General features: G+C 40.8%; 1 protein-coding gene across 1 annotated transcript in view; it reads right to left on the minus strand.

Annotated features, from left to right (window-relative positions):
• The window catches only part of igsf11 (immunoglobulin superfamily member 11), a 124,905-nt gene extending 109,267 nt beyond the window's left edge, over positions 1-15,638 (minus strand). Inside the window, exons 1-2 of the mRNA XM_046074390.1 lie at positions 15,558-15,638; positions 14,604-15,167 (exon numbers count right to left, since the gene is read on the minus strand). Of these exons, the coding sequence (XP_045930346.1) occupies positions 14,604-14,664 (61 nt within the window). The 5' untranslated portion in view covers positions 14,665-15,167; positions 15,558-15,638. The remainder of the gene's footprint in view (positions 1-14,603; positions 15,168-15,557) is intronic.
• Positions 15,639-15,921: the final 283 nt, after the last annotated feature.

Here is a 15,921-nt window from a genome sequence, read left to right on the forward strand (position 1 = left end):
AATGGGCCCTCCTATTCTAGACCATCCTCATTTTAACAAAGAGTAATTTTTTCCATTGTTCCCAACACACATCTACACATCTCTCTCACCACCCAGTGGTATAGTAATAAAAACAAGCTATCGCTATCGCTCTCCGTCTCGCACCCATTCTCAAAGCATTACGTAGCCCTATTCTCCTTAATTACAATGCACAAAAGAGGAAGAGCTACACATTCAAATCTGGCCTTCTGAGACCCAAATTCCAATGGGGAAATCACCCTCTAAATATGGAGAAATCGTTCTGAAGCAACACAACGTCCCATTTTAATAAAGCACCCTCAAGCCGAGAACAGAGGAGCCATTGATCATCTCATGTCATCGTTAAAAAACCCTGTGTAGCATCTCACAGCTTTAATAAAGGGAAAATGTCAACTGTTAACAGGCCAGATAAGATGGATCACTTGATATTCTGCCATTGATTATGAGATATGTTTATGAAGAGTTCGACTTCGACTCACAGGTCCCAGTTAGAATACTCTTTGTCATGCGCTCGCTGACTGAGCTCGCCCCTTTTCCCCACCCTACGGCTTCTGTCAATACTATACAGTGCAATTCTCTATAATCTCAGTGCCCTTCTGCCATCTTTACTGCCATCACATCACTACGGAGCAATAACAGTGAACTGTAATAGCACATCATTGTTGCTTTGCAATAATTACCGTTGTGATAGTGCACAGGGAGAAAACGACATAATAGTCTCTAGCTAATAACCCCAATTGACTAGACAGTAGCTAATTGGATTGTTTGACATTGTGTGGATGTGTACATCTTTGCATGTGTGCATGTGAGTGTGTGTGTGTGTGTGTGTGTGTGGGTTGTGTGTGCATATGGGAGCAGCTGACAATAAACATAACCACAGGAGACTCTATTTGTAGGAACAGCAGAACAAAAGCATACCATCAATATTTTCAACCATATTGAACGCAGCGCACACATTCATTTTATTTAAGGAAGTTCCTAATGATTTTCACTTTGTTCCTCATGTCTTAATAATTGACGAGCTATTGAATATTTCATTCTGAATTCCTGGACATAAAAGTCAGTATTCAACTAATTGATAATTGTTTTCAAGAGTAGACAATTCTAACCATTTAATCCAAACCTAAAATCATTTCATAGTGACAATATGATTCTTACAAAAGTCGTAAATGATTTAAAGCTTAGTTAAGATTCCAAATTGTCCTCTCTTCATTACGATAAGAAAACTTGGCCACGTGTGCCACAAGGTTCATTCATTAGGCCCATTAAAATTTTCTATTTACATGTTACATGCTGATGGACATAAATATGACAATATTTTGCAATGTCACAAAATGGCATTCTCTGTTTGATCAACATTCATGTATTTCCATGTCATATTTTCCAGGCTACCAATCATCAGTATTAAAAACCTTCAACTCATTCTGGGCTCCCTTCACTGGCTCCCATTTCGAGCAAGATCTGATTTCAAATACTGTAGCTTCTGCTAGCATATAAATAAGCTCACACAATCATATTTATCTGATCTCACCATCCCTTATGTACCCTGTCACACCTTCCGATCACAGGGTGCTGGCTGGCAGACTGTCACCAACAATCAAGAGGTAAATTAGCAAGCAGCAGAGCATGTATTAGCAAGCTACCTACCATCCCCATGGGAAGATAAACATGTGTAAATCTTCAAATCCAATCCAATGTTTATCTTGGGAAAGACACACTGTCTTCTTTGACTTTAATTTAAAGAATATTAAAATAGAAATCAGCTTTCCAGAACCAAGTCCAGAGCTGCCTTATTTTTGCAGCATCATTGTACTGACTTCCTGTCTGCTGTGTGTATGAGTTAAACATGTCTGCTTCAAGAGTGTCTCTCTGCTTGTCCAGACACTCTCATCTACTATGGTTTTATCGTGCAGTCCTTTGACATTCTTTTAACATTCTTAAGGTGAAGGGGCTGTGTAAATAAACATGACTTGACTTAACCTTCACCCAACTATCACTCAACAGAGCTGGACCTCTCTCGCTCTATAATGAACCTGCCAAGGGCAACGCCACAGAGACATACATTCAGGAATGTTAAAGTTACACTGCAGACAGCTCCTTCTTGGCACACATCTCCAAGTGGATTTTAATTTTAAAAATGTCCCGACAAAAAAAAGAGAATTAAATGGATATAAAAATTAGTTCCTTTAAAAGTAGACCTTTAATAAAGCATGTCTTGACAATGTCTTTGTCTATGTGTATGAATGTATTATCATTCGAGGTCTTACTCGTGTGTCACTGACCTGATCAAATAAAGCCAAAGCTATCTATAATCTATAAACCAGGGTCACATACCAAATGACAGACATAATCTGTAGCAAAGCCCGTTTTAGCAGACGATTTGGGCCTTGGCTCAATAGTTTACACATTGTTCCATATTCATAAATCACCTCTTAGCAGACAAGCTGGGTAGGGATCAGCAGCCGCAGCTCATCAGAGGAGGCAAGCAAGCCACAGCCCACCCTGGTCCAAGCAGCAAGGAGGGTTTAATTTGCTGATAACACATTTACAGCAGAGAGGGAGAAATGTGAATGTAACAAATTAAAGGTTTATTTGGGCACTAACTCAAGATTCCCAAATTACAGAAGGACAGGGTTACATTATATGGATGGACGTAGGTACATTTCCACAAGCAATCAGTGATAATGAAACCAATCTCTGTTCTGCTGAAAAGAACTCAGCAGCACACCCTGGTCACCCCACACTTTCTCTTATATGCGGAGTCAAGATGTTACACCCATGAACTATTTCTCTTCACTTTCTCAGACACCTTATTTTATGTTAAGGCTGAATCATTTAAATGTCCATCCATCCATAATACAACTGTACTGTTGGTTAATATTAATTCACCTGAGAAGGTAAAACAGTGTGTGATCTATACACTATACAATACACTTAAGTATCAAACCGAATCATTCACTGAAATAGACAGGCCATGTTAATGTTGCTATTAATAATGCCACTGTTATGTTCATATAAGAAGTTATATAAAGTTAAGGCTTTTCTGAAGGCTTCATCCAAGTGTACACAAACTAGACACCAACCAGTCTGGCCAGTCACTGTCGAATGGTGTGTATGCTCACTAGCACGCTGTCAGGGTCCTGGAAGCACTGGATTTATCTATAAGTGCATACTTTGATCAAAGAACAGTTTACCTTATTTTAAGGGTGTCATAACAAAGTCAGTGTCAGTGTACTTCACCAAGGTTGGCTTCCTGAACAACGCATCTACCACAGCGGATGTCATGTGGGACAAAAGTGCATGAACTAACATTCCATCATTGTGTTACTTATTTAAAGCTCCTCCAATAGCTGGGATCTACTTAAAAGTCCTTTTGTAGGATAGTGGACAAATAGGACACAAACACACTGACACACACATGGTGTTTCAGTGGGGTTTGTGAAAATACTACTATCTGGCATTATCAGTTAAGTTTGCACGATATCCTCGTGATATTAATGCATATGTGAGGGTGGGAAAGAGGGTCATTGTGTGTGTGTGTGTGTGTGATGGTGAATTGGGCCTTTCATATTCTGGCAAAACTATCTAGGGCCAAGTGGATTTGCATATTGAGCACATTACAAATACAAAGCAGTGTGCAGCGCACTGGACAGTGTTTCCCTGCCCCCACCACCAGTCTCCAAGCTGTCAGGGACAGCAACCAGATAAGACAGTAAAGGCATGGATTAAAGGTTGAACAGGCACAGCAGCATATGGTGACATGTGAAATATCAGAAATGCTCCTTTTTAGTCTAAGCTGGCTGAAGGGGCGTGTCGGTGTCTGTGTTTGATTGACAGCAGCTGGCAGGCTGAGCCCCAGGAAGAAAACGAGAGACAAACTTGCGCAGTGGCTTACAAGCCATGGGAAGACAGCAGGTTGAAGAGTAATGACCGCACCCGCATCGAAATGGTCTAAAGTGACATTTTAATTTATTTTCATTTATTCATTTTCAGATATGTTTACATGATATTTAATGTGCAGGAACTGGAATGCTAATTAACTACGTATCCTGCAAACTGAAATTAGCAGTGCACTTTTGGCTCCTTCAACAAGCTGAGGTGCAGGACAATACGTGTGTTAATGTTTGCAAGTTCTCCATCTAGACAGAGAACTAATGGAATTCCAACAAATCAGTGCAAAAATAGCGCCATCATGCAAACAAAACGTACATTGTCCCCTTTTGGTTTCACAGGAAAAGTGATTTACAGAGCAGACAGGCCACCACATGTATGCTTTAGCAGACATGCAATTTCAATTCAATTTAACTCTAATGTTTGCTGCATGTGGTATTTCAAAAATCTAATTACATTTTGTGTTAATATGCCTGTCAACCTTTTTGTAAGAATCAAAATGAACAGATACATTCTTGATTTTTTTTTATAAATTTTAATTTTAATAATACATTCTACTACTGTACCTGTTTGTACACTTTAAGTATCTTGAGCCTTGGCTAAAATAATAATAGCATGAAATTACAGTAATGTCACGACAAGTGTAAAGACCAAGCAATCCTATTACAGATAAAACAATGAGTAACACGTATTACTATAAAGGTGTTTAAGGACCCAGGTGTCTCTGTGTGTGCATGAGCACGTCCACCTTTGTATGCACACAAATAGGCAACAAAGAGTGTTTTTGTATATTTGTGTGTAGGCATGTGCCTATATTGCAAACGTATGTCTGTGAAATTTGTTTGCAAGTGCATCTGAATGTGTTTGTGTAGTCCCACCTGTGCCCCCTCCTGTCGATTGGATACAGCAGCGACAATGTTAAGGTGAAGTCTGCTGTAACAATGCACAGATGGGATCTCTCCTGCTTGCTCTCTCTCTCTCTTTCTCTGTCTCTCTCTCTCTCACTGTGTGCCTTAACGTGCCATCCTTCCTGGCTGTTCACATGCATCAGATTTGACATGCTCATTCGTTGTCTGCAAGGACAGAACAAGCGGGGACCACTTTTCAGTCTCATCCTCATCCCTGGGAAGTCATTTGTGTGTTGGGAGCGCGGAAGGAAAAAAGGCAAAGAGAGCAAGAGAGAAATTTAGAGTGTGTGAACGCCAGCCATAGAGGCAAATGAAGAGTGAAAGAGAGACAGTGAAAGAGAGAGACATTGAGAAAACAGAGTGATGCAAGAGAGAAAGTGAAGTTTGACCAGTATTTTGAAAAAATGACACCTGAGAGAGAGAGAGAGAGAGCAGAAGAACCAAACTAGTGAGCGAGTGTGGCTCTGGGGCACTGTACAAAACAGGGACTACTAATGAAACTGCAGAGAGCTGCTGCACAACCTTTCCTGCAGGGAGCAACTCAGGCAGTTAACACACATTTATTGAGAGCCAAAGTGTGTCACACCAAGAACTCGCCTTCCACTCCTAAGGATTTAATTTCGGCGTCCTTCCTAGCCACATAGTAACACTGTAGTGGTTTATACAAGCATGGTGCTGACCCAACATTATGAGCAATAGGCTGTGTGAGGTTAGCTGTACACATACTACAGTGGGCTTTTTTTGAACTTCCTGTGTATTTATTGTCCAGACATTTTATAAATTAAATTATTATCATTATTTTTTGACAATGTGTTGTCTCACTTTTGACCATTCTTCCTATCAGTCATGATAACATTGTACTTCCTAAAGTATTTGCTAGGATATGAATGACAGGGGGAAAAGCAAGAGCGGTTAGATGGCGTGCAGTAAGTATAGTAGGTCAAAGTGAGAGCCAGAAATAAAGACTGTCCACTCAATTAACACTTGGCTTTGTTTGGTCGTCCTAACTAATCTGTGTTTTTGTTTTCTTTTGTTTTTCCCTAAAACTGTTCCACTGTGAACTTATTGGGTGAAGACATAATCACATTTCTAACAACACTACATTGTGTAATTTTTCATCTCATTACTGGCAGGGTTCAAATTATAATCTGAGCTTCGTTGGGGTCTCTAATATACTAACTAACGTTACCGGCGTGATTCAACATTTCCCTCTCTCACACACATGCAAACGCACAAACACACACCCAGCAGTCCACTGCTTGCCCCAGATGTGTGCGATATTGCAACAAATAAGTTTCAATAGCCTGAAAAATGCCATCAAAGACTATTTATATATTATATATTGCTCAAGAAAGAGACGCAATTCCGCCCTTTATGGTAGGTATAATATTAAAGTGTTATTATTTTACTATTATATTTATTATTATATATTTTATTATTATGACCTGCATTATGTAAAGATATAGTTTCCCTTGATGGCATCGCCCTGGCCTCCAGCACCACTGTGAGGAATCTTGGAGTTATCTTTGATCAGGACATGTCGTTTAAGTCTCACATTAAGCAAACTTCAAGGACCGCCTTTTTTCACCTACGTAATATTGCGAAAATCAGGAACATCCTGTCTAAAAATGATGCAGAAAAACTAGTCCTGCATTTGTTCCATCTAGGCTGGATTACTGCAATTCCTTATTATCAGGCTGCTCGAAAAAGTCCATTAAGACTCTTCAGCTGATCCAGAATGCTGCAGCACGTGTTCTGACAGGAACCAGGAAAAGAGATCACATTTCTCCTGTTTTAGCTTCTCTGCATTGACTTCCAGTAAAATCCAGAATAGAATTTAAAATCATTCTTCTTACCTACAAAGCTCTTAATGGTCAGGCACCATCTTATCTTAAAGAGCTCACAGTACCTTACTAACCCACCAGAGCACTGCGCTCCCAGAATGCAGGGTTACTTGTGGTTCCTAGAGTCTCCTAAAGTAGACTAGGAGCCAGAGCGTTCAGCTATCAAGCTCCTCTCCTGTGGAACCAGGTTCCAGTTTGGGTTCAGGAGGCAGACACCATCTCCACATTTAAGAATAGGCTTAAGACTTTCCTCTTTGATAAAGCTTATAGTTAGGGCTGGCTGAGGTGAGTCCTGAACCATCCCTTAGTTATGCTGCTATAGGCCTAGAGTGCCGGGGGACTTCCCATGATGCACTGAGGTCCTCTCTCCTCTACTTTCTCTCCATCTGTATGCAACCTCATCCCATTAATGCATGTTACTAACACAACTTCTCCCCTTTCCAGTAGTCTTGTGCTTTGTCCCTCTCCTCTCTCAGGTTTAGTTCATCTGCTCACCCTGACCACGTTGTGTTTGGAAGATAAAGGACTCTAGCGAGCTAAACTAACACGCTGCTGTCAGATGGATAAAAACATGATTAAGGACATTTCCACACTGCACTATCACAACATAAAAAAGAGAGATTGTATATACAGCAGCAAGACGCTTGCAAATGCTGACTAGTTCTCTGACTTCTTTTGAAACCACATCATTCCTGTGACCTCTGACCCTCAAAGGCTTTTAAAAACTCAAAGGAGATAAGTCATTTCTGTAGGTGCTCTCAGCCAGGCACCTAACACTAGAGGTAATCATTACAGAAGACCACCGACAACCCATCATGTGTAACAGTGAGCAATTTACAAAATTACATTCCTCTAGAATATGAAATTATACGCAGTGTATTTTTAGAGCCTGCGCAATTATCTGGTCAAGACATCTCAATGGACCATCGTGCGCTCAAAGCAGGTCACAGGATCTGCATCATCTCTCAGCGTGACACCAGCCAGTTCCCCCGCAGGGTTGATCAAGTTCTGTAAGGTCATTTAGCCGTTGTTTGGATCAATTAACAATCAATTTCAAATTAGTGATGCAAGGCCACAGTACTCCAGCAAGTACAGCTGAAAATATCTATATATAGTCCTTGCTTCAGGACTCAGTCATGTCAGGAAACTCTGACCTAAAACCACCCACAGCTGAATCTGCAGCCTTCCTCCAGGTCTGCAGTAAAGGCGGCCCCCCCACTGCAACATTTCATGTCATTAGAGACTGCGCGCCTCATCTGCAAAAGCAGTGTGGTTATTTGTTTTGGTCTAGTGCTAAACACTGTAGTGCTGTGAAATCTGTTCAAACGAGAAATGTAAATGAAACAGCCGTTGTTTCAGATGAATGGCCATATCATCACCATCATATTTTCTCATCGCGTCAATTTCAAGTCAATCCATTTATTCATTTAGCTGACGCTTTTATCCAAAGCGACTTACAATTGCTATACACGTCAGAAGTCGCACGCCTCTGGAGCAACTAGGGGTTAAGTGTCTTAAGTGTTAAGCTCAGGGATGGTGAATGTGTCACAGTGGGGAGTTGAACCCTGGTCTCTCACACCATGCATGCGTTTTATCCACTGTTCGATCCCTGAATTACTACAATAAATTTTACACTCAGTATGCACTCCTTATTTCATTCCCTCAATCTAACAATTTATGACTTAGATTTCATTATTTGCTACATCAAATTAATAAATTTGTTTCTGGAAACTGCTCTATATGGGAACTTAAATGATTTAATTAATTTCTGTCCAATTAATTTAATATACCAGAGTCTTATTTTACGTGGCTACACTTTCGATTTGGCGGTGAAAACCCAATGTTTTTTTTTGATTTATGAGTTTTGTCAATGTTCTGGAGCGCTTATTGGCAACATAAGGACACAAAGTAAGTGTCCTTAAGTACCCCAAGCATGATTTCGTAATTTCAGGGAATGGATAATGAATTCTAGGCAACAAGTAAGTAAGTGAGTAATTTGAGGGTGTGATTTGCTCTTTTGGGGTAATAATTTATCAAAACAGTTTAGTCATATATACCTTCAAGGCTTTGGACAACTTAGCTGTGCACATTAAGTTTATGAATGATGTCAGTTTCTCAGTTTATTTCCAAAAGTTTTGACTGACAAGTCAAAAGGCTACTCACAGCCTGCGCATAAAAATCAACACCTGAACGTGAGCATTCTCCCTAACGAACCTAAGAGACAACCTGACGATCTGTGATTGGTTGATCAAACTAATGAGGTCATTACAGTCCAGGGGAAACCTTGATCCTTTGGGATCCACTGTAATTTATTTGCCAGGGGAATATGAGGTCCCAGGCACACAACACAACACGCGCACCCTGCCTGTTAGCACACACTTATGGGAATAATGTGTGCACAGGAGCATTTCCTTCGCTATTGATCTGAGCCCATAAAACCTTACAATGATAAACACAGCAACTCCTCTTGGTAATACCAGAGATCAACTTAACAACCCTCTGTCAGACACTGATTGAGAGCCACAATATGTTACACATACAAGGAAGTGAGTGGTGTAGGAGGGCTTTTGTAAAATATAAGTCACTTAACATTGATTGTTGCAAACATGAAAGTTTCAGCAGGTGCCCTAAAGACAGAGAGAATAGCACGATGTTTATCAGGTTTGTGAGCAAAATAAAGTAAGGAAAGACCTTTATGTATGTGCAAAGTGAGGCCTTTTGATGCTGGAATATAACCCTTTTTGGTTAAATGTGATTTCTGGTTATAAACTGATTTAGGTTTATATCGGTCATTTCTTGCGAGATGTGCAGGATCCTGTGCAAGAGTCTGAAAGAAACAAAAATGATTCTGTTAGAGCATAGTCTAGAAAACCCCAATTTGTGACAGTGAAGTGCTGACTCACACTCATGACTTCACACCGACTGGTTTGCAGAGGCTTTTTTCACTCTCTTTGTTCATGCTTAGCTTTTTGGAACAATCGCTGACAGTAACGATTCTACTTGTAACTTTTAAACATGACTGACTTTATGAATGTAAAAGCTTTCTTACATTTATCATGTAAGTAAGCTAAAACCTAAAACAAAAATCTAATGATAGTCATGAGCTGAACATTAATGAAAGCTTTTTTATTTTTTTAACCATATGTTACTTATAAAAAATGTATATATTTATAAGGCCACCTTAATGTTATACCTGCATTTACCAAATAGTTCCTGAGACTTTGATGTGATGGGGGAGTCCTGTCAGCAAAGGTCCTGTCAAACCTCAAGAGCCAGCAAAGCAAAATTGCTCAATTCAAAGGAGATGATCTTCAGGGTGCCACGACATGAGGAAGACATCCACTTAAATATGTATAAGCCCAGGGCTCTTCACACACACACACACACACACACACACACACACACACTGGAAAGGAAAATCAAGTTAAAAGATGGTCTCATCCGAATGGTACAGTCTGTCACAGTATGCTACGGACCAAGATACTGTTGTATACACTTAAAGCATGCAGATTCATTATGTTTTGTGGCGGTGTCATGGATTTTTTTCCCCGTGTGTTTGAATTACACCTTCCCTTCTGCACCAAACATATAAAGCACAGCTGTGGGACTGCAGTGATTCATTTTACATCCTTGAGTTACGAGGTGCTGCCTTTTGCAGGTTCTTAACAAACAGCTTTCACAATAGTGCAATTATCACACTTAATACACAGAGAAGCTATCTTACTGCTCAGGGCATGAGATAAAACCGGCTACCGCAGTACTTCAAGACAGATTTTTAATTGCAACTTTGATTCACTGATGAAATTCACTTAAAATGCCATAAAATGAAAGCTGATGAAGAAATACTTCATTCACTCAATTCCTCTGCATGGCATGATGCAGCGGTGACAGTCGCTCATCTCAAATGAATTAACTTCCACTGGAAAAGCAAAGTTTTTGCCACTTTGATGGATGACAAACCTGAATCTAAAACAAGTTTGACAAGTGCACTGCCTGCCTCCGGATGAGCTTCTGTTATGATAAGTGACACCATACTACCCAAACACCCTTTTTAATCATTTAACCCAAATGCAGTTAAAAACATAACTGACAACATTTCGGCATCAACAACATCACCCTGCTCCCTACACGCTCATGATTCACTCATGATTCACTCATTTGCCACTCTGATTAAAGGTACAACCAACCCAAAAACCTCAAAGCCCCAAACCCCCAAAACTCTGTGAACTGACCGCATCAGATGTTTGCCCCAGATGCTTGGCCAACTGCCGTGCAGCAGGGCAGCCTGTGGACTCTTTGGGGCCTAGTTTAATGTGCGCTTAAGAGACAGAGGGACAGCGCGGATGCTGCGCTCACTCTCCTCCAAATATCTGCCCATCATTTATTCATCCACACTCCCAGGATGGCCGCTGCCGCCATCATCTGAGGACCCCGTCGTCTGAAGTTCTCTGCGCCTCTGTCGCTCAAACAAACACACGCATGCACATGCACTTTGCAAGCGGTCCCAGAGGTCTTTTAATTTTTTGAGAGGCTATTTTTAGTGAGAAAAATAATCGAGGTGGAAAGTTCCATCTGTCCAACACTCTTGTTCCAGCTGCTCCTTTTTAGCAGCAGGCGGAGATGGGGAGGGGGGGGGAAACGCTACTCATCAGATAAAGCTGACACAGACGGGATTTTTTTTTATGATATGCATTCTGCATTAGCATTGGGCATATTGTAAGTTAAATGCTAGGTGCTTTACAGTATTTTTTTTTTAAAAACTGCAAGATCACCCCGTGGTTACAAAACTGAGAGTATGTTTTAATGGCCTGCTGAGCTGTGCAGCGCTCTCCACCGCTTTAGCATATTTTTTATCTCTGCAAAGCTCTTGTCACTCTTCTCTCTCATCCCTCATTATACTGACTACCTGCAAATGTTGAAGAAAAAATGAACTGAACAAAACAAAGCAGCTTTGAAGAGGCAACAGAAAAACACCCGTGAACATGGTTTTAGTGATTTGCAGATGTATTATTGAACCGGCCATATATTGTGATATACCATTGTTTTTAACTTAACAGCTGGACGTCTTTTGACCTGCAAAACCACAACCATCCTTACTGCTGCTGTGAGCCCAGCGCAAATGAATGGCATGAATCATATTTGAATGACGAATTGATTGAAATGAAATCAGCAAACTGAGCCAAGGAGACCAAGTAAACAACAAACAGACAGGGCTTGCTATGTGATTTCATTACTTTGAGCAGAGCCTCAAAGGTTAACAAGCTCACAGAGAAAGTGGAGAAAAGAACTGGTCTAAGTTCATCTTTGATGCAGACATGAATGCCCTGAATGTCAATGAAGCAACACTCCATGTTGTCTTTTTTTTTTTTCCCTTTCTTTCAACGCTCGAGAGCTCCTCGTCCTCTTCAAACATACAGGACAGTGGGATTGAAGCCCGGGGGCCAGTTCACTGTATGCTAATTTGAAATGTTCTATAAGATCTATTATTCAGACAACCAAAACAAACACCAGTAGCTGAAAAGTTCTGTGCCACCACCTCCGCTTGAATTTAATTTGTTGAATTGATTGGACCTCCGGATTGCAACCCCCTTGAGGATTGTGCAGTGGGAATTGTTAAATCAGGGCATCATGGACATAGCAGCTCTGTGTTGGTATCTCCAGGGGGGGGTTTGTTATGTCAACAGCTGAACCAATCAGTTTATTATAGCATAGAGCCTACTATTTATTCTTCTAACTTTAACAAACTTTCTTCAAAGGTTTCAGGCACTGCAGATCTGAATAGCCCAACTTTTCTTTGCTGTGTAGCTGTAAGATGCCTATTTCTAATTGAGATGAAAGCATACAATATTTATGTGTAACTGGGGAGGGTTGATGGCTGAAGAAGGACATGACATGTCCTCTAACTAATGCTGAAAGTACGAAGGGCCCTGCCGTGAACTTGGCCGAGGCTGATGCCTGTCCAATTCACTTACGAATTTTACTTCCCCCTGTCATAGTTGCTCAAAGTTTTCTGCTTTTTGAAACAATCCTCTTTTCACTTTTTTTTAACTGTTTAGTGTAGGTCCACAGCTCCAAACACTCCCTGTATGACGTGTACATTGCATGCAAGCCAAAAAGATGTCAGATATTTTGTTAGAATAGAAACATGTGAGATAAAACTATTCAGGCCTCATTGCGTAATAACACAAAACAATCCGGTGTCCGCTAACATAATGAACGCATCAGATCAATCTAGTGACAATGTCTGACATGCAAAAAGTGGAGGTCAGTTCACACAGCCAAAACAAGCAACCACAATCAATACTGCCTTTGCCGCATCGGAATTTATTTATAGAAACACTGGCAGCTTCCCACCAAGACGCAAGAGTAAACAAGAAAAATTGTCCAGTGAATGCAGCTTCTTTCTGAACAAGCTGGCTTGTTAAGAGAGCTGCTGAGCTTTTACACGCTGAGCAGATTGTTCTTCTTGTACGGTCACTTGTAGACTTGAACTATCGCTTGTTGCAGTGGCTGGGGTTTTATAAACTTGGGGGAGGGAAAAGAAATGGCCACAATCCAAAATATTATTTCAGACCATTTTATCAGACAAAGGGTCTGACTGATCAAATCAAATAAGCTTGAGTGTGTGTGTGTGTGTGTGTGTGTGTGTGTGTGTGTGTGTGTGTGTGTGTGTGTGAGAAATGTAACACTGAGTAAAGCTGACAAGACACCGTCTCACTGCAGAGGAGTACAGATAAAGAAGTGAGCAGCGGAGTGAAACACCTGGACAATCAGGACCAAATTCAATCTCACACAATTGTTCGGTCCAAATTGACATGTCAGGCCGGTGTGTGTATGCGTGTGTGTCTGTCTATGTTTCAGTGTAAACACTCTTTGTTAGTCCAGACATCGTCTCTAAAAGGACTTGGCTGGCATTTTCTAGCATTTTTTCTGCTCTGCTTTGCTGTTTTTCTGATAAACATTTAGACATTATGTGTAGAAAAGTTGAAAAAGATTTCTGGGAACTCGTTCGTTTTTAAAGTACAGCTATTTAACATCCTCATAGTGCATTTTAAATATCTTTATTCATTAGCGGACTTTAAACCTCCTATAGCATTTATAGGGACCTACTTAACAAATGCCACAGGCTGATTTAAAGGTCTCTTTTCAATATTTCATGGATATTATATATTACAACAAACAGCCAAGTAAAGTATAATAAACTCACTAAACCTGTATGCACTCCAAATGGGTAGCTGGATTACTAATAGTGCAACTGGACTAAGAAGTAATATTAGGTCAACAAACTTGCTGTTTAGGACCACACACAATCCAATTACCCATAGGAGAATTCTAGGAATTTTGTGATTTCCCTTTGGGGTTGCCTGCTCTCTTGTGCTTCCTGGTCTCTATGCTTCTCGTTAATCGGACGGCACCCACAACCCTCCGCCTTCTGCTGGTGGTGGTTGCATGGTTTTCCAAAAGCACTCGTTTTATACCTTATGAGACGCGCAAAAGCGATGTCAAGCACGGGATAGCACATCATGGATGACATCTGCACAATCTTTTGGAAGAAAAGACTCCTGTAAAAAGTCATCAAATGTCTGTGCTTTAGTTTAGTTTGTGAAAATGCGGGGATTTGTCAGCCTGATCCAAACATACAGTGTTGGGGTTGGTGGGGGGGTCAAATGGCCGTGGCACGCGCTCTTGGAGCAGAGAGGTCGAGCCCGTGGCACAATCTAATTCCAGATACATCTGTTTTTTCAGTGCTGACGCAGGTGTATGGTAATAATGATTTGTCCACGTGAGAGAAGATCTGTAAGACTTTTGAAATATTTCACAATAACCCATTATTGTTTATTATTATTGTTGTTGTTGTTGCTGTTGTTGTTATGTTAACAAGGTACATTGTACTTGTAGTTGGGGATAACGTACACAAGTTTCCAAGTGTCGCAAAACTTACCCTCCATGCAGAAGATGACCATCCAGGCTATCCATAGGTCCGAGTTATGAAACTTCACCATGGTTCGTGACTGTTCAGTGACTGGTTCTCAGCTTTAGCCCAGTGCCTCCTTCTTTATGAAATCTCAGCTCAGCTCACAGTTTCCTTGAATAAAAGTAACTGTTCCTTGTAATGGCATGAGACATGAAAGCAGTTCGGGGTTTTACGCAGCGCACACCAGCGGCATTTCAAAACAGAAAAAAAGTGAAATGTTCAAATATGCGGGGAAAAGAACAGCATTTCTATCCAAAGGGCAGTCGTCTCTCCTTCGGGCGCTTTCTACTCCTCCTTGCCGTTGGCAGCTATACCGGTCACTCCAAGACTATTTTCTTTTCTACACCTCTCCAGACAATTTACGCACGCGAGGGAAAAACTCAATGTCCAACTGCTGGTGAAGGAAAACCTACCCACTGTCGCTGAAAGTGACTTACAAACTGATCAGAAACTGGCACTTTCCGCGTCTGCTTGGTAAGTCTCTCCAACGCGTCTTGTTGCGCTCCATGGTTTCTGTCTGTTATGCTGCAGCTGAGCGGAGAGGGGAGCAAATGAAACAGCATTGGAAACAACACGACTTCCGATTGATATATTTCAAAATAAAACAGCAAAAGAAGAGAGTGTCAGTCCGTCAGTCAGCGGGGAGTTCATGTGTGATTGCTGTGCTTGGTAGAAATAATTTCTCAACAATAAAAGAAAAGGAAAATGTGCCAGAAAAAAAAGTTAATGTTAAAATTCGTAACAATTACATAAGATAATAATAATAATAAAATAAAGAGAAATGCTGAAGTTTTTTAAACAAACAATCCAGCTTAAAACGTGAGTCTCCTTTGCTTCATGGTTACACCACTTTACTCCACTCTGCATCCAGTCCTACAGTAGAAATACCGGAAGGTGTTCAGCCTTAGAAAACAGGCATACCATCAATGGGGCTGCCAGAAACTCTCCAAAGTGTGCTTTTATTTTCCAGGTAAAATCCACCTGGCTTCCTGTTGTAGTTTGCGCTCAGCAGAGGATGATTGAGATGAGCTCGAGCTCTGCTGTTGCTGGGAGACCGCTGACGCCAGTGCAGAGAGAGAGACGTTCGTGCCCTCCTGCGGTGCGATCTCAGAACGACCCACACAATAGAATAGAATAGAACAGAACACAATAGAACAGAATACATTTGGTATTCTGCATACCTAGGCCTAGATACATGGCACCTTTTACAGTAAATATAATAATATGTACAGCTTAATACATAATCAATGATATAAATCACAAGACTGTATATTTCTGCTAAGTA

Source organism: Micropterus dolomieu, linkage group LG17 (genome assembly GCF_021292245.1).
Source record: "Micropterus dolomieu isolate WLL.071019.BEF.003 ecotype Adirondacks linkage group LG17, ASM2129224v1, whole genome shotgun sequence".
Taxonomy (NCBI): Eukaryota; Metazoa; Chordata; class Actinopteri; order Centrarchiformes; family Centrarchidae; genus Micropterus; species Micropterus dolomieu.